The following is a 25,953-nucleotide window of genomic DNA, read 5'->3' as shown; positions in this document are numbered from 1 at the left end:
ACATTAATATGCATAAAATTTCATTTATTACCATGTAAATGTTTCACTAACACAGACATTTTCATTTCACATTACTGCCTCAGTTATTCTTACGAAGCATCCATACCCACTTTCAATCACTACTAACTTTACCTCATTCACTAATGGACACATATATGCATGGTAGTCAAATGTTATTCAATGTACACTCTAATTTATGTATTCATAATATGAACTTGTCACATGATACCAGTATTTAGCTTCTAGAATCTAAATAAGGCCAGCTTTTTCTTCTGACAATTTTTCTTTTTCTAACAAATTGACACACAATCCTCATTTATAAACACCAGATAAAAATCTAGTATTTAAAAAAAAAAAACCACTTACAGCAGCATTACAATATGACTAAACATGATTTGACATGAGTTGACACATGTTTGTCAAAATGACATCAGGAAATTCACATAATTCAAGTCTATTGGCTCTTTGTTTTAATATGTGCAATGAGACTTGAGCCTAGATTTGATCTCTAGATCTATATAGAGTCACACAACTCCCAACTATCAGTAAGAATATTTTCCACAGCCTTGCTACTCCTTTGTAGATTAAATCATAATAACAAAATACAGTATATTACATTTTTAATTGGTTGTAAAATAAGTAGCTTTACATATTAAACTAAAAGATTTTTTCTTCTTCTTCTTGTCTAGAATAAAACTCTCCAAACAGTTGATGAATTTAAAAGATGTTATCAAAATAAATCCAGTATCAGGTTATCAATGTGTTCACTGTACCTAATTCAAATTTCCAGGATATAATTTGCTGTTACTCTATGAGTTAATTTTTAAAATGGCCAGGATATTGATGTTTGTTGTAACCAGTCTGTCACTCTCTCCACCGAGACATTGATCTGTTACGTGGGAGGTTTAGTCGTACCAAACCCAGAGAATCCCATCACAGCAGCCATATCAGGATCAACATTAATATTCAGGCCTGTTGAGTCATCAGCTTTTCTTTTTCTCTCCTTCCTCTTCTCTTTTCTATATGCTTTCTGTTTCTCCTCCTAAAACAATTAAAAAAAATCATGCTATAACAATATTTTACCTCAGTATCCCACTATCCCTATCCCTCAAAATTGTATATCCATGATTAACTAACAAATAAGAATCTAATAATGAAGACATGGAACAAAAAGGTGAAAGAGAGGCCATCAAAGGAACACTTGATGGTGGAACCTAGAAGCTTGGAACTTAATTGAGAATAGCTTGAATGGCTAGCCCAGGATTGATATGCCTTGAGGCAACTGGAAGTTGTTTGTGGCCTATACATGTATATCATTTCCATGACTAGTACATGCAGAAATAAGCTATACCTTAGCTTGCATCAAGATGTAACTTGGTCAATACCTTCAATCTACAGTTTATTATCATCAATCTAACCCATCACATTATGTAGTTCTTAAAAATCTTATCTCAGAATAACTGACAATTGATTTGATGAATATGTATATTTTTACTGTCAGACACAGTGCTCACTATTGATGGATTTTATAACAAACCTCTTCCTTCAGTTCCTTCATTCTCTCTTCAAAGTCATATTCCTTCTTTTTCTCTTCTTGTTTTTTCACATTCATTTCAAACCTTTTTTTGACCTGGTCTAATGATGATCTTTCAATCTTCATGGACATTCCCAGATTTCTCTGATCTGAAACACAAAAAGATGATAAATATCATGACAAAATCGCACATCAGGCATAGCCTAGTATCATAGTAAACATTTGTTTTTATATTTCACTTGATGAATATAAATTGTATACATACTAAATAAATTATGATTCGAAACTGCCATATAGTTATCAATCAAGGGAAGATAATATCCACTTTTCAGTATTGTTTCCATATATGTGCTCAAATTATTACCCCACATTGGTGCGTGTTATACAAAATACTTACGTTTTTTGCCGTTGATATGATCAAGAAAATTGATGGAGTCCTTCACGACACAGTCACAGACATTACAATAATATCTACAAGAGACATAAAACAATGGTTAGTGTGATACTACTAAAAGATAGTCTGCTAAACCTGCCTATATTATTAGCCCCCCTCCCCTTTTTTTTATGAATCAAAGTACTCAAAGTACAGCAAATACAACGGAGCAGAAACAGAACAAGAGGCCCATGGGCCTTAGCGGTCACCTGAGTTCAGACACAGAATGAAACAAAGACATGCATATAAACACTATAAATATATATTGGACCATCAGGCCCTTGAAGTCAGTCAGTGATTTTATAAATTTTTAATCTATGAAGATTATTTGGTAACATCAAATCTGTGAATTCAAGAGAAAGATTTTTGAAATGTTATCCATTTTGACCCCTTTTGGCCCCACCCCTCTCGCCCCTGGGGGTCGGCCAGGACCAATATGGATATGATGTTAAATGCTATCTCAGGCTAATAATTCTAACCCAGATTGACTAATTTCCTATGAAAACTAAGCAAATAATGTTCCTAAATGTGTTTTCCTATATAAACTATAGTAAATTTGACCTAGGGGAAAATCTGAGATCCCAGGGCCATGAAATTCACAAATTTTTGTAAAGGACCTTAAGACCTTCCAATCTATCAAGAGTATCTGGTTCCATCAAATCTGTGAATTCAAAAAGAAGATTTTTGAAATTACCATTTTGACCCCTTTTGGCTCCGCCCCTCTGGCCCTGGGGGTCAGCCATGACCAGTATGGATATGATGTTAAAATGCTATTTCAGGCTAATAATTCTAACCCAGTTTGACTAATTTCCTATGAAAAATAGGCAAATAATGTTCATAAATGTGTTTTTTCCTATATAAACTAAAGTAAACTTGACCCCCTCCCCAGGGGGGAAACATGAGACCCCAGGGTCATATTATTCACAATTTTTGTAAAGGACTTTAAGACCTTTCCATCTATGCAGAGTATTTGATTCTACCAGTTCCAGAATTTCAGAAGAAGATTTTTGAAGTTTTAGCCTATTTGACCGGTTTTGGGACCGCCCCTAAGGCCCCTGGGGATCAGTCATGGAAAATTTGGTAATAAGATTCAATGGCCATCACATAGGGATAATTCTGACTACAATTGACTAATTTCCTATTATAATGACTAAATAATGCTCAAAAATGTGTTTTCCATATATAAACTTATATATAGTAAACGTAACCCCCTCCCTAGGGGGAAACCTGAGACCCAAGGGTCATATAATTCACAATTTTCATAAAACACCTTAAGACCTGTCCATCTATGAAGAGTATTTGATTCTACCATTTCCAGTATTTAAGAAGAAGATTTTTAAAGTTTTAGCCTATTTGCCCCTTTTGGCCCCGCCCCTCTGCCCCGAGGGGGTTGACCAGGACCAATATAGATATGATATTAAAATCTTATCTCATGCTTATAATTCTAAACATGTTTGACTCATTTCGTATTAAAATTGAGCAAAAAATGCTCATAAATGTGTTTTCACTATATAAACTATAGTAAACTTGACCCCCTCCCCAGGGGGAAACGTGAGACCCCCAGGGTCATATAATTCACAATTTTGGTAAAGGACCTCAAGACCTTTCCATCTATGAAGAGTACGTGATTCTACCAGTTCCAGAATTTCAGAAGAAGATTTTTGAAGATATAGCCTATTTGACCCCTTTTGACCCCGCCCCTAAGGCCCCTGGGGGTCAGTCATGGAAAATTGGTTAATAGGATTCAATGGCAATCTCATACTAATAATTCTGACAATATTTGACTCATTTCCTATGACAAATGATCAAATAATACTCAAAAATGTGTTTTCCCTATATAAACTATAGTATACTTGACCCCCTCCCCAGGGGGAAACTAGAGACCCCAGGGTCATATAATTCACAATTTTTGTAAAGGACCTTATGACCTTTCTATCTATGAAGAGTATTTGATTCTACCACATCTGTGAGTAGAGAAGAAGATTTTTGAAATTTTACTCAATTTTACCCCTTTTGGCCCCTCCCACAGCCCCCTGGGGGGTGGGGACCATATAATTCACAATTTTGATTGGCCTTATGCCTTAGAAGGTTTGTGCAAAATTTCATTGAAATTGCTTCAGCAGGTTTGGAGAAGAAGTCGAAAATGTAAATTGTTTACGGACATACGACGGACGACGGACAACGGACGACGCACGACGACGGACAAAAGGCGATTAGAATAGGTCACTTGAGACTTCGTCTCAGGTGACCTAAAAAGTTTCTAACCCAGCACATTGAAGAAAACATATTGTTTGCTTCATGTTTCATGTTAGGATTAAGACAATACTTACCCTCCTTGTTGGGAGGCTGGTGTGGTCTTGGTGATCACTTGAGACTTTCCCAGTTTTGAATCAAGATCAACCTGGAATCGAATTAGCATCATGGTTGTCATTGAAATGCTGCTAAAGGGGTACGATATGTATACATGTGTATATCTTCAGTACACTCTACTGATAGTTTAAACACATTTAAACAAGGACCCATGCACATTAATTTGTTTTTATAAAAGTTTCACCTCCTTCATTTATAGAAAATAATCTTTGAACTACATAACCCCATGACCTTGAGTGCAGGTAAAAATCAATATTTTTTTAATAATTTTGGTATTCATATCCAGAAACTGTGGGTTGATTACCAATAAATAACAATGAAAATGTTGACACTTGAGGCCTTGAATGAAGGTTATTACTTTTAACAAACTTTGCAGCCATATATATAATCTCCAGGCCTTATGGCTATGGAGAAGAAGGAAGTTGATCATTTCAATTGTGTACGGTATAATGGAAGGCTAGGACAAGAGGCAATGTACAATTTTGTAATGGATAAGTGCTAATGAACTTTTTTTTTTTTTTACACCACCAGCACAAAGTGATTTTGTGAAGATGAGGGTGCCATTATCAAAATAGGCGACCTTATTATGACCATATTCATGCAAGAACAGCATGAAGTATAGTTATAAACTTTAACTGTATACCTTATATTCACGAGGTTGGAGAAGTTCTCTTTTCACTGGCGGCTCCTTCAGTTCTTTCTCCAGCAAAGCCATCTGCTCTGCTTCCAACTTCTCCTTTGCTATCTTCTCGTATTCGTCTTTGTCCCATTTTCTTCTGAAGTCTGTCACACTTTTCTAAAATGTTATTAGAGTAAGATATTAAAACACTTAATTGATCATGAAATGGCATGAATTTTGGAAGCAGAAAAGTAAATCTGAAGGTTTAGTAAAATCTGATGTTATGGAGTGTAAATAAAGTAAAGTGTCAAAACCAAGTACTGTATTCAACCCAATAAGCGCCCAGGGTGCTTAAAAAAATTAAGCAAATTAGGAAGTGCTTGGTAGAAACAAATGTGGATTAATCTTTCATAAAATTATTTTACAAAGTAAGCCATCAATCAATTTGCAAAATAAATCAGTAATGAAACCAATACAGTTTTAATATTTTCAGTCTGCATTTAATTAGTTAAGTGAAATTGAAGCCTAAAATGGGGAAGGGGCGCTTATAGGGATGGGGGCACTTATTGAGTCAATTTTGGTACATGTAATTCCCCACCCCCAAAAAAACCCCATCTTAATTCTTCTTTTCCAATGCTTCAAGTTCACTATACTGCAAACTAAAGTTATGAATCAATACCACATTAACTGTTAGTGTACATAAAAAATATATGCAATCTCTAGTTTATTTTATTATCTTTTTTCAAATGGATTGCATTTATAGTAATTTACTATAGGAAAGACATATATTGCAGCTATTATTGTATTTTCCCAAATGTTCAGTAAAGTTCATGGATGAGATAGCAACCGTTATTTTTTTTAATTTTTTTTTTCAAATTGACACAAACATACTCAAGCTCCAATTTGTTACATTTTATTGAACATCATCATTTCATAACACTTTCTAGTCATACTAATGACAAAAGAATCAAACAAAAATAAAGACATATAGACAATATAAAACGTCTATGACTGACAGTTCATGTTTATTGGCCATGGTTTCTCTTAAGCTTTCATATAAAATCATATGAAATCATAAGATCAAAACAAACAAGTCGATCTAGCCATCCTTGACTTTTCAAAAGCGTTTGACACGTACACCAAAAACTCCTACACAAGCTGAACCAATACAGCATCAAAGGAAATCTACACAAGTGGCTTTCAACCTTCCTGACACAGTGTCAGATGAGAGTAGCCCTTGAAGGAAAATTCTCTCAAGAAGCCTTAGTAGATTCAAAGGAGTCCTTCAGGGAACAGTACTCTGACAGCTATTGTTTCTCTGTCACATCAATGATCTACCTGCAACCTTACTGTATTGGTTCAAAGAAACGACTCTTTGCATGCAAAGATGACTGTCTCTATACCCACCGCGAGAAATCAAGAAATACCAATTCCATCAATTATTACAAGATGACCTTCACAATTAAGAACAATGGGTAAATAATTGGGGAATGAATTTTAATGTAAAAAGTGCTTCATCATGAATGTTAACTAAAATATTTTCAATGTTACGGAGTGTTGTCGGTATACTGTCACGGCACACCTCTATCAGGTTATCCATTTTCATTTCACAGAATCCTGCATTTGCGAAACAAAATTATCCCTCAAATACAGGACTATTACTCAAATGTAGGACTATCCTGCATATATGGGAGTGTCCCCAACCTGTCTATGAGTATCACTTGATCTATCATTGACCAGCGGCCGATTTCAGAATATTCAAATCACTCTAATTTCATTTTTTAGAAATGTTTATTCTAATGTACTGAATAACATATCTTGTGTTGTCACTAACTTTTCTGCGTATTTAAGGTGTTGTAACTGACCCCGACCTGATCATTGGAGGCCTAGGCTTTTCATAAACTACATGTACGTGCCCTGACCGGAAACGGGTCCTACAACGTATCATAGATTCAGTTTTTTGAACAGGTTGGGAACACTCCCGTATAAGAGGGATAATCATGCATTTGACAGTCCTGTATTTGAGGGATCATTTTGTTACGCAAATGCAGGCTTCTATAAAATGAAAATGGATAATTTTGGAGGGGGTCAAATCTCTGCATGTGCAGTCGTATCTCTTACTAAAATGAAGAATTTCAAAATCTATTTTAAATAACACATCCCATTGTTACTTAAAATGAACTGCTAACAACACAAATAGAACCATGTGGTATCAAATGAGGTATTTTTTCAATGAAATAACAACAAACCTCGTAAACGCCGGCCATCTTGTTTTTTTTATATTGCGAGGAAGACAATTTTCTGTAAATGAACTACAATTATTTTGGTAATTTTCTGTATCTATGCGGTTATTAGAGCAATGCTGTATTTATTGTATTCAATAATTTAAATTTTAATGCGTGTTTTGAAGTTATGATATACGATTGTATACCTATATTTAGAAATAAAATATGTTAGCCTAAGGGAACTAGTTTACCTGTTTGAGTACAATATTTCAATAGAAAGTCTGCGTCATTTCCATGTTTTACCGCACGTCAAAAACTGCTAGTCGGTCAAGCTGTTAAGTTACGTCAAATGATACGATTTCTTTGGCGCAGTTGACGTGGCCTGGAAGAAAACAGAAGGTATGTGGACGATCTCGCTAGAATCAACCTTTTTCCTAGTACCTAATGTTAACTGAAGATCTAACAAATTAAATTTCGGTTCCACATGTCATAGACATTTTGCATTGATTAAAAATTGTGTAAACGTACACTGTATGACATCTGTGGTAGATCAGCTGATGCAAGCAAAATGTTCTGTTTTATTATTGTCCAGCAACACGTTAACAAATCCCAGTTATTATTTATCAAATTAAGTTCTTATCTGTAATGCAGGCATCATTATACTTTCACCAAGTGATATCTGCTTAATGAAATTTTATGACGTCATAATTAGGCGTTAATTGATAAAATGGAATTTGGTGTAGATTATATAATTGTATTTGTTAAATTTACCGTTGAGATCAAATTATGCAAACATGATCAAATGTTGTAGTATGCAAATTGTCTGTTACAGATGGGGGGGATACTGTAGTTGAAATATATTGCAGTACAGCATTTCCAACTCTTACACTCTATGTAATTGCTGCAAGATTTTATTACAAACGTTCTTAAATGATTGATTATGTACAACGTAAAAGGAGCGGGTCGACGTGGTTTGTAAATAGTGTTAAATACGGTCTCTATCATTCAGCTGACGGAGCATGCTTCTTTGGCTCAGTCGGTTCGATTACTGGTCGGGGCACTCGATAGAAATGTGTATTTTCCATGTTCTTCTACAATTATATAGACATTTTTGACACTAATATTACTTTGACACTTTTTTTCAGACAATATGTCTGACTCTGAGGATGAGTTTGCTAGTGCGGATGAAGGAGATGGTTTGTCAGAAAACACAAAGTCAACTGGAAAAGAAAAAAGTTCACATTCAACATCAAAAGCTGCCAAAAAGGACGAAAAAGCTACAGAGAAAAGTGCCAAGGAAGGAACAGACAGCAAGAAAGGTGCAACTGGTAAAGAATCACAGAAAACAAAACAAAAGACAAATGTGAATAAAAGTAAACCTGATGCTGGAAAGCAAACAACGTTAACAGCATCAACAAAATCCACAGACAAAAAGAAAACAACAGATAAATCTCAAACTTCAAAGTCAACAGCTAAAGGTTCTAGTTTACCCACAAAAGGAAAAAAGAAGCAATCAGGAGATTCCTCATCAACAATGAGTCCAAGTGATAAAGCAGAAGATGTTAAAAGTGATAAACCTGAAGACTTAACTACTGAGTCAAATGTTGAAACATTGGCACAGACAAGTGAGTCAGGGGAGACAAGTATCCCCAAACCAACGGAAGAAACTGTTCCAGTGGAAACAACTTCCCAACAAATAAACACAGAAACTGCTAAAGACACAACAGATACGAAACAGAAAATAGATAATATTCCTTCCAAACAGTCAGAGGAATCAAGTACACAAACAAAGGCTGAAGAGAAAAAACAAGTGTGTATATAATTATATATATTGAATATTCTGGGATTATAAATCAATAACATAAGCATGAATTCAAATTTTGCAGCATAAAGTGGGTAATTAAGTTTTGAATATTCCACACCAAGATCTTAAGTGTTTGACTGACCATCTTTTGTGCAAAAACATAAAATTTTGTTTTCCTAACTCAATACATGTTTTAAAGAGATATACATGTACTGATATTTCACATAAGCAGTGACTTAGGTAGAATTTTTTAAGCCAGGTCCAGAACACAAATGTTAAAATTTTGATGATTCTTAGTACAAAGAAATATAGAGGGTTCTCAAAATTTTGTTGAGTCTCAAAGGAAAATCATGAGTCATAATTACTTGACTTGGTTGTTTACAGTCGTCCAGTGGATGGAGTTCCTGGGGTAACTGGGGATCATCCCTGATGACTGTGGCTTCACATTCAGTGTCCACCTTCACCAGCCAAGTTGGTTAGTACATAGTATACATAGTCCAATACATATACATTAATAATTGTGTACAGAACACTTTATCAGATGTCATGTATTTATTATGTTGATATCCTATTTTTTATCAGTGTAACAGCCAATTCTCTCCTCCCCCCCCTGCCAAAAGTTTTTCGAGGAAAGGATCAGATTGCTGAGAAGGAGAAGGAAGAAAGAATCAGTACGCCAATGGTTTGCCCCCTAAAATAAATAGACAGGGGGGAAAGAATCAGCTAGCCAATAGTTTCTCCTGGATATAATTGAGATTAATATACCTCTACTTTATTTACGCTATATAAAAGTTACTTGGTTAAATTGACTAGCTCCCTACTTTTTTCCAAAACACTCGCTAAGCTGTGTGTTAGTCTTCGAACTATCACACCCGGACTCGGCTATTTCCGTTTAACCAATCAGTTTCGAGGTGGGCGGGACTTGTTTCCGATCTCGCCATCAGTTGCTAGGTGACGATACATTTGGGCAGAGCTAGTTTCCGATCACGCCATCACCGTTGATGTAATCAGGCGACGTTAGTATCGATCAGAAACTGTTACCGAAATCGTCATGTTTATCTTGTAAGTGAGAGGCTTGTGAAAAATGCAATGGGGTCAGAGGACAATACCTTTTAAATGTACATGTACGTACAGTTGTTATGTATATGTTTAGGCTACCTGTAAGTGGTTAACGTCTCAGAATTTCAACAATACTTGTATATAAATTTAGTATTACTGTATTCGACCCAATAAGCGCCCAGGACGCTTAAAAAATTGACAAAAATGAAAAGGTGCTAATAAGTCACAATTATTGCAAATTTATACCGTTTTATGTAGTTTTGGTCCTTATTTATGCCTGGGCAATTGAAGTTGAGGCCTCAAAAAGGGGGAGGGGCGCTTATAGGGACATGGGCGCTTATTGGGTTGAATACGGTATGCCTAGTGGTATAAATGTTGAAATATTGAGAAATCATTGAGGAATCAAATTTTAACCTGCAGTTTGATTTGAAGCAAAACAAAATGGACATGGAATCACAATTATCATCTCGGAATAATTCGTATGTTTGAAGATAAGATTATGTAGATCGATTACAATGGAAAATTTCCTCAATCTATAATGACCATTGCCGTACATGACAGAAATATATAGCGTGTGAGAGAAATATATTTTTAGTCTAATCATAGCTTTTGTATGTGTCGGTATATTAAAACAGTCAAAGTATGGGATTGAGCGATATATCAAGTTTCTAGTTTCCCTCGAACTTGCCTATTTCCCTCGGCTCTGCCTCGGGAAATAGACAAGACTCAAAAAACCAGAAACTTGCTATATCCCTCAACCCCATACTTTAACTGTATACTGAGAGTTGGGAAAGAATCAGTTAGCCAATAGTTTCCGCTGGATATAATTGAGACTGAGAGTTGGGGAAGAATCAGTTAGCCAATAGTTTCTCACCTAAAATGAAAAATAATCAAGAGAGGGAAAGAATTGACTAGCCAATAGTTTTCCCCGTAAAAATAACGAAGAGGGGGAAAGAATCAGTTAGCCGATAGTTTCCCCCGGGCCTCTTAAACTAAAAATAACCAAGAGGGAGAAAGAATAAGCTAACCAATAGTTTCCTCTGTAAAAATAATAAAGAGGGGTGGGGGAGAATTAGCTAACCAATAGTTTCCCTCCAAAAACAAAAAATAATGTAGAGGGAGGGGAAAATCAGCTAGCCAGTACGGTAAGTCCCCGCCTCCTAGAATTAATCGAGAGGGGGTAAAATATAAGAATAACTAGCCAATTCTTTCCCTGGTAAAACTTTCAGAAGGGGAAACAAGACTGCTACATCGGTATTGGAAAGTTTATGCTATAAGTTATTTATATATGATATATTGTACTGTTTGTTATTAAGATAAAACCCCTAATGGGATGTTGTCAGATGCTTTTTAAAACAGAGTGATAAAAGGTTCTGTATTTTAATTAGATTGGGTACATAGATACGCTTTTTATATTTGTTTTGATCCAGAACTTGCTAACACTTTTTCCAATTAATTGCACGAATCTCATTTTAAAAAAAAGTATTTATGCCTATTAAAGGAGACGGGTTCAACACACTGGTTGATGCAGTAGAGACCAGTATGGGGGCACCTACCCCAGAGGAGCTGGAGGAAATGAAGAGGAAATCAAGGGACGAAACACTGGCTCCAGAAAACACTACAATGGATAGAGAAAGTAAGAGTTACCACATGAATTGGAAGAGGAGTTGTCTTAATTGGGCATCATTTTATCATTATTTTGAAATACAAAATGTAATCATATTGAAATTATAGAAAAGCAATTTTTGATATTTACTGCAATTTGTAGGCTTAGAGGAAGATGAGGAGGGAAATAAAAAGTCTGAAAATAAGGAGGAGACAAAGAAGGGAGATAATCCTGAAGGGGATCAGGCTAAAGGTGGCTGGTTCCAGTCTCTAGCAGGTCAAGTGGGTAAGTAAAGCAGGAGAATGAGAGTATGCATCTTCACTATCCAAGGGTATTAATTATAATACTGTCCATGAAACAGGGAAAATATTATACTGAATATCCTTGCAGGGCTGCGGAAATGTACTCATCCGCTCGCCCAGTTTTCAACATACTCATTTTTATAGCCTTAAATAATCTTTTTAACTTAAGTGTATAGTTTTATCTAGTATGATTTTGCTACACAAATTGTTTCTTTGGTTTTTGGAAACTCATACTTATTCTTGGTCATTGAAGTAAGCATTTTGTTACTTACTTATTAGCTTATCTATCTTAAAGGCAAGTGAGCTTATACTGTGACAAAGGGTTCACCAAATTTAATTAATGAATGACAGCATCATTCATCAAATGTCACAAGGTCGGGTGTGATTAATTTCATTGGGAACTTTTCTTTAACACGAAGACACCATCAAGAAGCCTTGGGATATCTTTTGGGCCTGTAGCAGACTTTAAGATCACCAGGTAGTAGATGGGCTGTTGGGTCCATGTGAATATATAAATTCAACTTTACCACCACTGGTTTGATATATACAACTATTAAAATAGCAAAAGACCAGTTCCAATCACCGTCATGTTCTGAGTAAATCCTTCGGGTTTTGTCGGAATTGCGAATATGTATCACGTGACCGACGTCTACACGTCCTGCACGTGGTGATCAAGGGTAATAACTAATTTGCCTGTAAGCGACATTTGACATGTGTTTGTTTACGTTCTCTTTCTGGCTAAAATGAGCCATACGTCGTGCTGGTATATGTCCATAGAACGAGTTTTGAAACATCCAATACACGCATTGGGACGTAATTCAATATTGTGGTGTATCAAATATTGTAATGAGCTGGGAATTACATTTCTTTGTAAATCCAGTTGCTGAGGTCGACCACATATTTTGTTTATGAAAAATTGTTGACATTTTCTCTTGGTTTTACAAAATCTCATGTTACTTCGAGATTGTCGCGACGACGTTCGGAAGAGTTTCAGAAAGTATGAAGGGTTCTTTCTCAAATTTCATAGGTTCACTTTAGGAACCCTATGTTAGTGCATATTCAACGTGTACCGATTGAAAAGATTTTTTACCATTTGGATTTTGATAAATAAACTTTGCTACCGTGCTATAAAAAGTGCTTTCTTTTGGTAAAAGTTTTAGTGATAAAAATAGAAAGTTTTAAACTCAGGACCCTAGACGGCGAAAAATTTTTAGTACCGATCTCTTACAAACACTTTGATTTTGATATAAGTGTGACAGTTTTGTTACCGCTAATTTCTCATTACGACAAAAAGAGGACGAAAGTGATAGACCATACAACTTTAACAACGATGGACACCCATCAAATTTTCAAGATAAAGTTTGCCTTGGGATATTTTTGGGCTGGGCTGGTCGTAATACGGAAAAAGTACTGTAATACTGAAAGACCAGTCAAAGATAGATCACCAGGTAGTAGATGGGCTGTTGGGTCCATGTGAATATATAAATTCAACTACCACCACTGGTTTGATATATACAACTATTACATTTTATTGAAACCAGACTAGTATAAAAATGATATAAATTTTCTATTGTGCTGTGTATAATAAGATGATATTGTGATGCTGTTACAGGAGATAAGTTTAATACGTTGATGGATGCAGTAGAGACCAGTATGGGGGCACCTACCCCAGAGGAGCTGGCTGAAATGAAGAGGAAATCAAAGGATGGATCTGAGGCACCAGAAAACACTGCAATGGACAGAGAAAGTAAGATAGACTATAATAGTAACAGTAAATTGCCTCAAAAATAAGTCAATATAATAATATCTGTTAATTTGACCTGAATAGAGTTTGACCTGAATTGACTCTTTTCCTCTTTTTAGGTAAAGTTGACCTGAATTTTCACCTGAAATTGATAAGAATTTACATCAGACTACATGAACTTTAAATTAAATTTACATTTGCACTGCAGCTGGCATTCATTAGCCTACAACTGCAAACTGAAAGCAATACTGTAATTCAGTGCTTAATTTTGCATACCAGGGTGTACTTTTTTTACAGATCCAGAAGAAATTGAACAAGAGGGAAAAAAAGAAAAGCAAGAGAATAAAAAGAAAGAAGAAAAAGTGGCGAACCCTGATGGAGGAGACCAGGGTAATTGGTTTTCATCCTGGGGTGTGTCCAGCTTGACCTCGGTCGTACAGAATACCACCAGCATGGTACATAACACAGTAAGTAGATCATCATAGACTAGAAATACACCTTTTTCTAATGAAATCTGTATCTTATTGTAAAATATGCAGACTTATTGAATTGATAGAAATTTAGTGTGATATTAACGGACTGGAAACAAAAAATCTCATAGATATGTACTAAATAAGATTTCCCTGAATTATGATATGAAAACAATATCTGCAAATAAAATTGTTTCCTTCAAAAAGTAAATATATTTTGAAATCATGAAGAATGAAAGGAAAAATTAGTTCCACTTCCACAGGCAATTGAAAAGAACATTAAAAATGTTGTTTCATGAAGAAATTATAAGGTGATGTACGTGTACTTAAAATAAACTGTATTATTTTATAGAGTAATGCCTTGGTAACAGGAAGTTTGGATGTCCTGGAAACCATCGGTAAAAAGACATTTGATGTCATCAAAGATCATGATCCTGGACTTCGAAAGACAAAGGAAGTGTTGTTTCACAGGGGAGATAAGCCTAATCTGTCCCAGATTCTCCGAGATGCAAAGGAAGATTCAGCCAAGCAAATGGAAAAGGATAAAGAATCGGAAGAGGCACAGAAGGCCCACTTTGGATTTATGTTTGATGAATATCAAGGTAAGTGTCTATACTCTATGAAGTAATATTTGTAAATTCCCTTTACCGGTAATTGAGCCTTAGCTAACTTCATTTGCCTGCGTCAAATTTTAGAATATAACTTTCAAATTTGTTACTTTTCTACTTCTGGAAGCTCTTTCATTTATAAGCTGGAATATTTTCTGAAATGACTTCTCCTCTAAGAAGAGCACATATCTTGAGATACCCCAGTGATATATAGGGGACGATCATCTAGATATCTCTCATTTAGGATTCTGGATTCTAAATGAGTGATAATTTCATATGAGATTTAAAGAAAAAAATCTTTTGAAATTAGCAAATTTAAGAACTTCGGGATGAGTTTAAGATACTCATCCAACAACTACGTACAACAACCTACATTTCAAATAATTCAACATCAAACTGTGCTGCAAAAAATCAGTGGAAGCGGCCATTTTGTTAAGATGTCCTTCTTGTTTACTGACAGCAAGTCATGCCATCACAATGAAATTAATCCAATGAAAATTTCTACAGGTCATATAACATGTGACCTGCAAAAGTATTACTTGGTAAAGTCACACGATATCAGGCAGATTATGTGATTAAGGCTGTATGTTATGTGTTTCCCCTTCTAGGGCTGGCCCACTTGGAGGCATTGGAAATCCTAGCCAATCAATGTGAGAAGAAGGTTCAAACATTACTGACGTCCATGCCTGAGGACACACTCGCAGACATCAAGTCTGATCTCATCATGATCAAACAGGTGTTTGAGAGGAATGAAGAGGATGAGGAAGATGGTTTGTAATGATATAATGCTTTCAACTTTGTTTTAGTTCTACAGTACCTTTCGCTTTCTAATTACCGGGTAGGTGTCTGAAAGATTATTTTCATTTGACAAGAAAATTTAGCTAGGCTATATGTGACAAAACAGTTCACTATGATGTATATTTATTTCAAATTAAACATTATCATAAAAAAGAATATGTTATGTTTTGAACTTCAATAATAGTAATTGTTTTCCACCTTAATTTTCTCAAAAAATGTATGGGTGTGTGTAAGTTTTATGAAAGCCCTATCTTCCACTATTTCTCACTGATGGCTTTGAAATGATCAATCTCATTTAAGGTCTACAAAATAAATTTTTATTCTGTATTCTGATTTGCTTTACCACATATTGTCATTTCTGAAATAAGAAAACATTTGTTGATTTGTCACTGTATGTTTAAGAAGATCCAGAGGATCAGGATTTTGTAAAGTTGGTCACAGATAATATGTCAAGTCTCAGCCTTGGTACTGACCCTGGTAAACTGAATAGGGTAAGTCTGGTTTTTCTCTTACCTCAGACAAGGATATCTGCTGTCAATGTAACTGGTGTGAGATTTTTGTTTCTAAGGTAAAAACAAGCTACACAATATCTTAACTCATGTTCATATAGGGTAAGAGAAATATAATCATTCACACTCTTTTGGGTAAAACAGGAGATCACAAGCTTCAGGATAAGATTCTTAAACTGTCAAGCACTTGGCAAAGCCTAGCATTTGAAAGCTTTAGAATTTTACCCTTGAGTTGAGATTCTTCTTTCTCATCCCCAAGGAGTAAAATATTCTATTAGTCTATACCAGGCTGACTGTCTTTTTTCTGATGATAAATTCTAACCTAGATGGTTTATCTTGGTATTTTAAATAATTCACTAGCTCTGTCAGTGGAACACAGTGGAATCGTTTTCTCCCACTTTATGTATGCTGTACATGTCTGTGTTTCTTGTAGGTGAGAGAACCATATTGACATATTGTAAAAGTAATTTGTTGCTAGATTTGACTTTCTTGAGCCTACCACTGAAATGTAAATATGTTGAAATTTATTTCAGACTCAGGAAAAGATCCGTCAGAGTATCACACAGTTTTCTACAAAAGAGGAAGATGACGATGAGCCTGTAGAGCCTAAGGTAACACTTCTTAAGATCAATCATGTAAAATATATATAGGTATTTCCATCACTAGTTTTGAAATGTTCCTCTACGGCTCTACGAATCTTATATGACAAATTAAAATATGGATTTGATAATTGAAATGAACATAAAAGAAGTTTGATAATAATAGGACATAGCTTTTGGTTGTTATTTTGGTGTATTTTGTATACTCGAAACCATCTTATATTCGTGTGCGATTCAATTTTGCAGACAATAAGAAATCACAAAAGTGCATCAAATATGGGTACATTGAAACCACTTTAGTCTAAATCGTGAAGTCAAATTGCTGTGAAAAGGTCGTTAAGCATGAAAATGTGAAATAAGTTGTTGAAAAAAAATGGGAAAAAATGTTGGTTGACAGTATGTAGGAAGATGGCTATCAATATACGACATATTCATTTATTAATTTGAGTTATTCATATTTAGTGGCTTATGCCCATTAGAAAAAAATCTATGACTTTCAATTTATCTTTTGTTATTAATTGCATACATGTTCACTGCCTCTATAAACATATCAGCTAGGATACCATGATGTTTGTAGCGTGAGTTGTCTATCTTCTCATGTAGGCTGTCCACCGAATAGCTATACAGTCACTCGCTGAACTGACATCAAAGTCTGTGGAACAGTTTCACAAAGCAGGGGAGTTAATCCTGTTAAACCAACCTACAGACAAACAGTGTCTGGAGCGAGCCACCAGTCTATCTAAGTAAGTATCTAAACAACTATCTCGTTTAGTTACGGTGAATGAAAAGACAAGTAATTTGTTGAAATTTTTGATGAGGCTTTACATTTATTTCACACTAATTTTAACATTTTTATTTATTTATCAGTAATTGATATATTAATAGCATTTTAATTCTTGTCTTTGTGTTGATGCATTTTCTAGAGTTATCTCATTTAACCTCACATTTCTAGTACATGTGACTACTGATATACAAAATCTTTTACCATTAACCAATTTTATTGGTCAGAATCATGGTTACGATAACCTGTTATTGTATTTTACAGTCTGACCAATGTGTTGTGTACTGAGGTGGGAATATTGTCTGTAAAGTTTACAACTGATATCATGGTTACGATTGCCTGTGAATTTTATTTTACAGTCTGACCAGTGTGTTGTGTACTGGGGTGGGGATATTGTCTGTAAAGTTTACAACTGATATCATGGTTACGATAATCTATGACTTTTATTTTACAGTCTGACCAATGTGTTGTGTACTGAGGTGGGGATATTGTCTGTAAAGTTTACCTCTGTTCTCAACACCCTGGCTGTAAGTATAGCTTTCTCTGACTTTCTTAATGAAGAATTTAAAGAGGTATGGCACATATTGGCCGGTTTTGACCTAAAGGTGACCGTTTTTGAAATCCAAAAATAAATATCAAGTTTCTGAATACACATACCTGTACATGATATATAAATGATCTTATTTGGGAAAAAATAGTTTGTTAATCATTAAAGTACTGTATTAGACATGACAGTCACAGTTAGTAGATTTTTTGTGTGTCAGGGGTTGATAATTGTATGTTATATATTGAAAATTTGATCTTCATTTTGGAAATATTGAATATTACATGTATATTATATGTGGTTTCTAACAGGAGGGCAAGGAAGACAGCAGTGATATCAATACTCTGGTTACTAACGTCTATCTCGAGGTAGGGATACATGATATCCAAATAGGAGACCATAGTTTGAAATAAAATCTTTACTAGTCATTCATAGAGTTCTACACGAGGTTCAAAAAATTTTGGACAAACACCCTGGGTGGAAGGGGAATTCTTGTAAGAACCAGTTTTGCTGAAGGCCCCAGGGTACAGGAGGGTGGGGATCCAATAGGGAACCAAGAGTCATAATCCATTTTAAATGCTACTTGAATAGAGTTTTGCAAGGTTGTGGACAAATAGGCACAAAATCCTTGTGAAGGGGAACAAACTTCTTATGAAAACTCAGGCCCGAGGGCTGAGGATTAGGGCCTGTGGCATGCATAATAAGGGCTACCAAGTTTGTTCAAATTGACCTTGACCTTCATTCAATTTCAGTCTAAAGTTAAAAGGCTTTCGAAATCAAATTTGGCCATTTAAACAACTTGGGGGATGAGAACAGAATTTGGCTCTGACTCAGCCATAAGAATCAGTCTGGCCTTTACAACAGTATTTGGCCTGTAGGATGCTGGGATGAAGGGCTACCAAGTTTGTTCAAATAAATGACCTTGACCTTCATTCAAGGTCACAGGGGTCAAATAGGCTAAAATCCTTTAAACAACTTCTTGTGAATAACTAAGAGGCCTAGAGACCTGATATTAGGCCTGTGGCATGCTGGGATGAAGGGCTACCAAGTTTGTTCAAATAAATGACCTTGACCTTCATTCAAGGTCACGAGGGTCAAAAAGGCTAAAATCTTTAAACAACTTCTTCTCAAGAACCAGAAGGCCCAGGGTACTGATATTTGGCCTGTAGGATGCTGGGATGAAGGGCTACCAAGTTTGTTCAAATAAATGACGTTGACCTTCATTCAAGGTCACAGGGGTCAAATAGGCTAAAATCCTTTAAACAACTTCTTGTGAATAACTAAGAGGCCTAGAGACCTGATATTAGGCCTGTGGCATGCTGGGATGAAGGGCTACCAAGTTTGTTCAAATAAAATAACCTTGACCTTCATTCAAGGTCACGAGGGTCAAAAAGGCTAAAAATATTTAAACAACTTCTTCTCAAGAAGCAGAAGGCCCAGGGTACTGATATTTGGCCTGTAGGATGCTGGGATGAAGGGCTACCAAGTTTGTTCAAATGAATGACCTTAACCTTCATTCAAGGTCACGGGGTCAAAAAGGCTAAAATATTTAAATGACTTCTTCTCAAGAACCAGAAGGCCCAGGGTACTGATATTTGGCCTGTAGGATGCTGGGATGAAGGGCTACCAAGTTTGTTCAAATAAATGACCTTGACCTTCATTCAAGGTCACAGGGTCAAATAGGCTAAAATCATTTAAACAAATTCTTGTGAATAACGAAGAGGCCTAGAGACCTGATATTAGGCCTGTGGCATGCTGGGATAAAGGGCTACCAAGTTTGTTCAAATGAATGACCTTGATTTTCATTCAAGGTCACAGGGGTCAAATAGGCTAAAATCTTTAAATGACTTCTTCTTAAGAACCAGAAGGCCCAGGGTACTGATATTGGGCATGTAGCATGCTTGGATGAAGGGCTATCAAGTTTATTCAAATGAATGACCTTGATCTTCATTTAAGGTCACGGGCGGCAAATAGACTAAAATCTTTAAATGACGTCTTCTCAAGAACCAGAAGGCCCAGGGTACTGATATTGAGCATGTGGCATGCTGGTAGCATGCTGGGATGAAGGGCTACCAAGTTTGTTCAAATGAATTACCTTGACCTTCAATCAAGGTCACAGAGGTCAAATAGGCTAAAATCTTTAAACGACTATGTTGTATTGTACTAATAGTCAGATGACCGTTAAGGCCCATGGGCCTTTTAACTTGTTTATTTATTTATCAGTAATTGATATATTAATAGCATTTTAATTCTTGTCTTTGTCTTGTTGCATTTTCTAGAGTTATCTCATTTAACCTCACATTTCTAGTACATGTGACTACTGATATACACAAACTTTTACCATTAACCAATTTTATTGGTCAGAATCATGGTTACGATAACCTGTTATTGTATTTTACAGTCTGACCAATGTGTTGTGTACTGAGGTGGGAATATTGTCTGTAAAGTTTACAACTGATATCATGGTTACGATTGCCTGTGACTTTTATTTTACAGTCTGACCAGTGTGTTGTGTACTGGGGTGGGGATATTGCCTGTGAAGTTTACAACTGATATCATGGTTACGATAATCTGTGACTTTTATTTTACAGTCTGACCAATGTGTTGTGTACTGAGGTGGGGATATTGTCTGTAAAGTTTACCTCTGTTCTCAACACCCTGGCTGTAAGTATAGCTTTCTCTGACTTTCTTAATGAAGAATTTAAAGAGGTATGGCACATATTGGCCCGTTTTGACCTAAAGGTGACCGTTTTTGAAATCCAAAAATAAATATCAAGTTTCTGAATACACATACCCTGTACATGATATATAAATGATCTTATTTGGGAAAAAATAGTTTGTTAATCATTAAAGTACTGTATTAGACATGACAGTCACAGTTACTAGATTTTTTGTGTGTCAGGGGTTGATAATTGTATGTTATATATTGAAAATTTGATCTTCATTTTTGAAATATTGAATATTACATGTATATTATATGTGGTTTCTAACAGGAGGGCAAGGAGGACAGCAGTGATATCAATACTCTGGTTACTAACGTCTATCTCGAGGTAGGTATCCCAAATATACAGGGAATGATAAAATCTTTGCCTACCTACAGGGTGTGACAACGAAATCACAATCCGAGGGGTAATTCATGTACGTTTAACCTGAGGCTTGCCAAGGGTTTGACATTCAGGAATCACCGTGAGGGTTGTGATTTCATTGTCACATCCTCATATGTAGGGAATGATTCTTTTTCTCCCATATTTAAGGATTAACTTGAATAGATTTTTTATGTTATGGAGATACACTGTATAACACAAAAATTTGAGTGTTCTCTCATCACAAACCGCTTTCTGATGAGCGTACACTCAGATTTTTGTGTTATATCTCCATAACATAAAAAATCTATTCAAATTAACTCTTATAATTCAATTTACTAAAGATAATCTCTTCAATATTCAAAATTCATTTTGGGACTCTTTTGTCTATGAAATCATTACGCTGTCATCTCAGCCAATCAGATACAATGTTAAAACGGCGATGCCATTTGTAGCTCACCTGGCCCGAAGGGCCGGTGAGCTTTTGCCATGGCGCGGCGTCCGTTGTTCGTCCATCCGTCCGTCGCCCATCCGTCCGTCGTCCATCCGTCCATCAACATTTCCTTCAAATCGCTACTTGTCATAAAGTACTGCATGGATTGCAACCAAATTTGGCGAGAAACTTCCTTAGGGGAAGGGGATCAGATTTTGCATAAATCGTGACCCTAACGCCTCTGGGGCAGGAGGGGCGGGGCCCAATAGGGGTAATAGAGTTAAATCCTATAAATCGCTACTTGTCCTAGAGTTCTGCATGGATTGCAACCAAATTTGGAGAGAAACTTCCTTAGGGGAAGGGGATCAGATTTTGCATAAATGGTGACCCTGACCCCTCTGGGGCAGGAGGGGCGGGGCCCAATAGGGGTAATAGAGGTAAATCCTATAAATCGCTACTTGTCCTAGAGTTCTGCATGGATTGCAACCAAATTTGGCGAGAAACTTCCTTAGGGGAAGGGGATCAGATTGTACATAAATGGTGACCCTGACCCCCCTGGGGCAGGAGGGGCGGGGCCCAATAGGGGTAATAGAGGTAAATCCTATAAATTGCTACCTGTCCTAGAGTTCTGCATTGATTGTAACCAAATTTGGCCATTAACATCCTTTGGGGAAGGGAAACAAAACTTGTATAAATTTTGGCCCTGACCCACGGGGGTAGGAGGGGTTGTCCAAATAGGGGAAATAGAGGTAAATCTTATAAATCGCTACCTGTCCTAGAGTTCTGCATTGATTGTAACCAAATTTGGCCACAAACATCCTTTGGGGAAGGGAAACAAAACTTGTATAAATTTTGGCTCTGACCCCCCTGGGGGCAGGAGGGGCGGGGCCCAATAGGGGAAATAGAAGTAAATCCTATAAATCGCTACTTGTCTTAGAGTTCTGGATGGATTGTAATAAATTTGGCCAGAAACATCCTTGGGGGAAAGGGAACAGAACTCGTGTAAATTTTGGCTCTGACTTTCCGGGGGTAGGAGGGGTGGGCCCAATAGGGGAAATAGAGGTAAATCCTATAAATCACTACCTGTCCTAGAGTTCTGCATTGATTGTAACCAAATTTGGCCAGAAACATCCTTGGGGGAAGGGGAACAGAACTTGTATAAATTTTGGCTCTGACCCTCGGGGGGTTGGAGGGGCGGGCCCAAATGGGAAAAAGAGCTAAATCCTAAAAATCGCTACTTGTCCTAGAGTTCTGCATGGATTGTAACCAAATCTTGCCAGAAACATCCTTGGGGTTAACAGAATTCGTATAAATTTTGGCTTTGACCCCCTGGAGCAGAAAGACTGGGGCCCAATAGGGGAATTAGAGGTAAATATTCAAATTCCTTCAGAAAAGAAACAATGAACTTGTATTCAGAACATTACTTGGCATTACAAACCAGGTGAGCGATACAGGCCCTCTGGGCCTCTTGTTTCCTTTATGGGCTGTTAAAGTAAATTTTTAAGCCAATGAAAATGCAAAATTGAACTATACAAAAATAAAAAAGAAAAGAAAAGATGAGATAATAGCCAAAACAGAAGCATTTTCACATTGACATGAACATGATTCTGTCAACTGAATGTCAATATTGATGACGTCATCAACAATGCATTCCACATTTACACAGCAAGTCATGATGTCAAGCAATTGTGTTCAGGTTCAAAAGATAAGCACACACAATCAGTCATACCCTAGAGGTTTTATTATTCTATTTAACGGTTTTGACCTGTTCTCATTGAAAATTCTCAGACATTATAAGTAGATGTTATGCCTACAATTTACCATTAAGTTTATATTCCCTCATCATTAGTTTTTCTTGAGTTATAGCCCCTCGCTTGTAGAAAGTATCATATTTTATGCCAATAACTTCATCCATTTACTTGATCCTTGAAGAAAAGTTTAAAATTCCATATGAGTGTAACATTTTATTTATTGCTAAATGACAATAGATGGATTCATGATACATTTTATATTATGATATTGAATGCCTAATTAATAAACAACTGAAAGACATGCCGTTTTTAAGAAATATACATGGATGTGGCGCAGTGGTAGAAGGCGCAGGTATGTTTGGCTAGGCAATTGGGTGCCGTAGATCGTGAGTTCGAGGCCCGGATAGGGCACGAGTCAATAAATTAACATGCTTTGTCAAATTGTGTTTCTTTGATATTTAATTTTTTCTGTAAATGTTATAGACCTCAATGACTATTATAATGTTTTTTTACCTCAGTGACTAGATAAGTTCTCTTGCATGATTGTAAGACGTTATCAATGACTTAATTACAGGCGGGAAACAGTAGCACCTATATACAGGATGCTTTCCAGTTACTGCTGCCTTGTCTTCAGGAGGTCACCATACAGGCTGCCTTAGAGCAGAAATCATAAACCATAAAGTTTACAGGAAGTCATTATACAGGCTGCCTTACAGCGGAATTCATAGACCATACAATCTACAGGTCACCATACAGACTGCCTTACAGCGGAATTCATAGACCATACAATCTACAGGTCACCATACAGACTGCATTACAGCAGAAATCCTAGACCATACAATCTACAGGTCACCATACAGACTGCCTTACAGCGGAATTCATAGACCATACAATCTACAGGTCACCATACAGACTGCCTTACAGCAGAATTCATAGACCATACAATCTACAGGTCACCATACAGACTGCATTACAGCAGAAATCCTAGACCATACAATCTACAGGTCACCATACAGACTGCCTTACAGCAGAATTCATAGACCATACAATCTACAGGTCACCATACAGACTGCCTTACAGCGGAATTCATAGACCATACAATCTACAGGTCACCATACAGACTGCCTTACAGCAGAAATCCTAGACCATACAATCTACAGGTCACCATACAGGATGTCTTACAGCGGAATTCATAGACCATACAATCTACAGGTCACCATACAGACTGCCTTACAGCAGAAATCCTAGACCATACAATCTACAGGTCACCATACAGGATGTCTTACAGCCGAATTCATAGACCATACAGATTACACGAGGTCACCATACAAGCTGCCTTACAGCAGAATTCATAGACCATACAATCTACAGGTCACCATACAGGATGTCTTACAGCAGAAATCATAGACCATACAGTTTACAGGTCACCATACAAGCTGCCTTACAGCAGAATTCATAGACCATACAGTTTACAGGTCATCATACGGGCTGCCTTACAACAGAAATCATAGACCATACAATCTACAGGTCACCATACAGGCTGTCATACAGCAGAAATCCGAGACCACGCTCGATATGCTTCAGGATAATACAACACTGTACAGCAACAACTTACAATATGCTGCACCTATATGCAGAAGTGCAACTCAAATTCATAATGCTATGTAAAATGTAGTAAGCTTGCATTGGTAAGTTATAGTGATTTGTAAACTATGATAAAACATTTTGCTGTGATGGTGAAATAATTTAACATCTGTACAAAATATGTAAGAAAAATAGTTTGTGAAAATATGTAATATTAACTTACAGAGTACAGTTGTCATAGAATTAGTTTACGTCTATATTGTATTTTTCACAATCACAGCTGAGATTTGTTGTACAGAGTAGTCTGAAATATTTGTAAATACTTTAAAATGCTTTACATGTTGTAAAGATAATATGAACATTATTGAACAGAAAAGTAGCCACAGGAAGTCACTACATGTCAGATTTCATTGCTAAATTCTTGCTAATAATTACAACACATGGTATAAACCATGTACTATATAGCCATTAATAGTGACTTAGTGATGTTCCATATCCCTGACTGATAATTTTAGTGCTAATATTTAATTATCACACATTTAATCTGAATTATATATCACTTTGTAATGATAAAATGAGAACTGTTACCTCAAGTGCTGTATTCTTATACCTATCTTCATACTCATTTTAAAATCTTTTAAAATCATGAAAATTGAGTGTGAAAGAAAATTGCTCATACTAAAATCATAATTCCATATCATTTCTTTCCAAATTTCTAATTAAAATCATTGGAAAATGGTTATTCAGATAAAATTAGCATATTAGAGAGTTATCTACTCTTGATCAGGAATTTTGTAAGAGCAGACAACTCTGTAATACGAAACTGGTTTAGACTTTTATAAAATTGGTGAAAATTTAAAGATGCTGTTGAACCCATATGATATCAATATGGATGAAAATATTGGAAGTGGTAATGGTTTAATGTCATTAAATATTTATAATGATGTCAATGTAAAATGTGTAATTTGAGATAATTTTGTATTTGAATGAAACGAAGCTTTCTTATTTATTTTCAAACTGAAATTGATGAAGAGAAAATTGAATAAAAAATATCGCATTCATTGATTTTTTGTGTTATAACTTACTGGGGTATGTTT

At 36.0% G+C, this 25,953-nt stretch overlaps 2 protein-coding genes across 4 annotated transcripts; one reads left to right on the top strand and one right to left on the bottom strand.

Annotated features, from left to right (window-relative positions):
• Positions 1–746: 746 nt before the first annotated feature.
• Positions 747–7,234, bottom strand: LOC138327859 (zinc finger matrin-type protein 2-like). Its single transcript, XM_069274284.1, has 6 exons — positions 7,206–7,234; positions 4,981–5,133; positions 4,298–4,368; positions 1,932–2,005; positions 1,538–1,683; positions 747–1,042 (listed from the first exon to the last, which is right to left on the bottom strand). The coding sequence occupies exons 1-6, from the start codon at positions 7,221–7,223 to the stop codon at positions 893–895; spliced, it is 612 nt and encodes a 203-aa protein (XP_069130385.1). The 5' UTR covers positions 7,224–7,234; the 3' UTR covers positions 747–892.
• Positions 7,235–7,478: 244 nt separating this feature from the next.
• LOC138327858 (protein FAM114A2-like) lies at positions 7,479–25,917 on the top strand. 3 transcript variants are annotated; one of them, XR_011209116.1, is made up of 16 exons: positions 7,479–7,580; positions 8,327–8,991; positions 9,370–9,460; positions 11,546–11,680; positions 11,813–11,935; positions 13,565–13,699; positions 13,994–14,163; positions 14,519–14,768; positions 15,383–15,544; positions 15,975–16,063; positions 16,615–16,692; positions 17,284–17,423; positions 20,597–20,669; positions 20,999–21,055; positions 23,847–24,536; positions 24,592–25,917. XR_011209116.1 is itself a non-coding variant. In XM_069274282.1 (15 exons), the coding sequence occupies exons 2-15, from the start codon at positions 8,332–8,334 to the stop codon at positions 23,943–23,945; spliced, it is 2,259 nt and encodes a 752-aa protein (XP_069130383.1). In that variant the 5' UTR covers positions 7,479–7,580; positions 8,327–8,331; the 3' UTR covers positions 23,946–25,917. The 3 variants fall into 3 exon arrangements, 2 of the variants coding, with proteins under 2 accessions (XP_069130383.1, XP_069130382.1); XM_069274282.1 differs by having other exon boundaries at positions 15,978–16,063; positions 23,847–25,917; XM_069274281.1 differs by having other exon boundaries at positions 23,847–25,917.
• Positions 25,918–25,953: the final 36 nt, after the last annotated feature.

Source organism: Argopecten irradians, chromosome 7, assembly GCF_041381155.1.
Source record: "Argopecten irradians isolate NY chromosome 7, Ai_NY, whole genome shotgun sequence".
Taxonomy (NCBI): Eukaryota; Metazoa; Mollusca; class Bivalvia; order Pectinida; family Pectinidae; genus Argopecten; species Argopecten irradians.
This window is presented reverse-complemented; position numbering and strand designations above follow the sequence as displayed.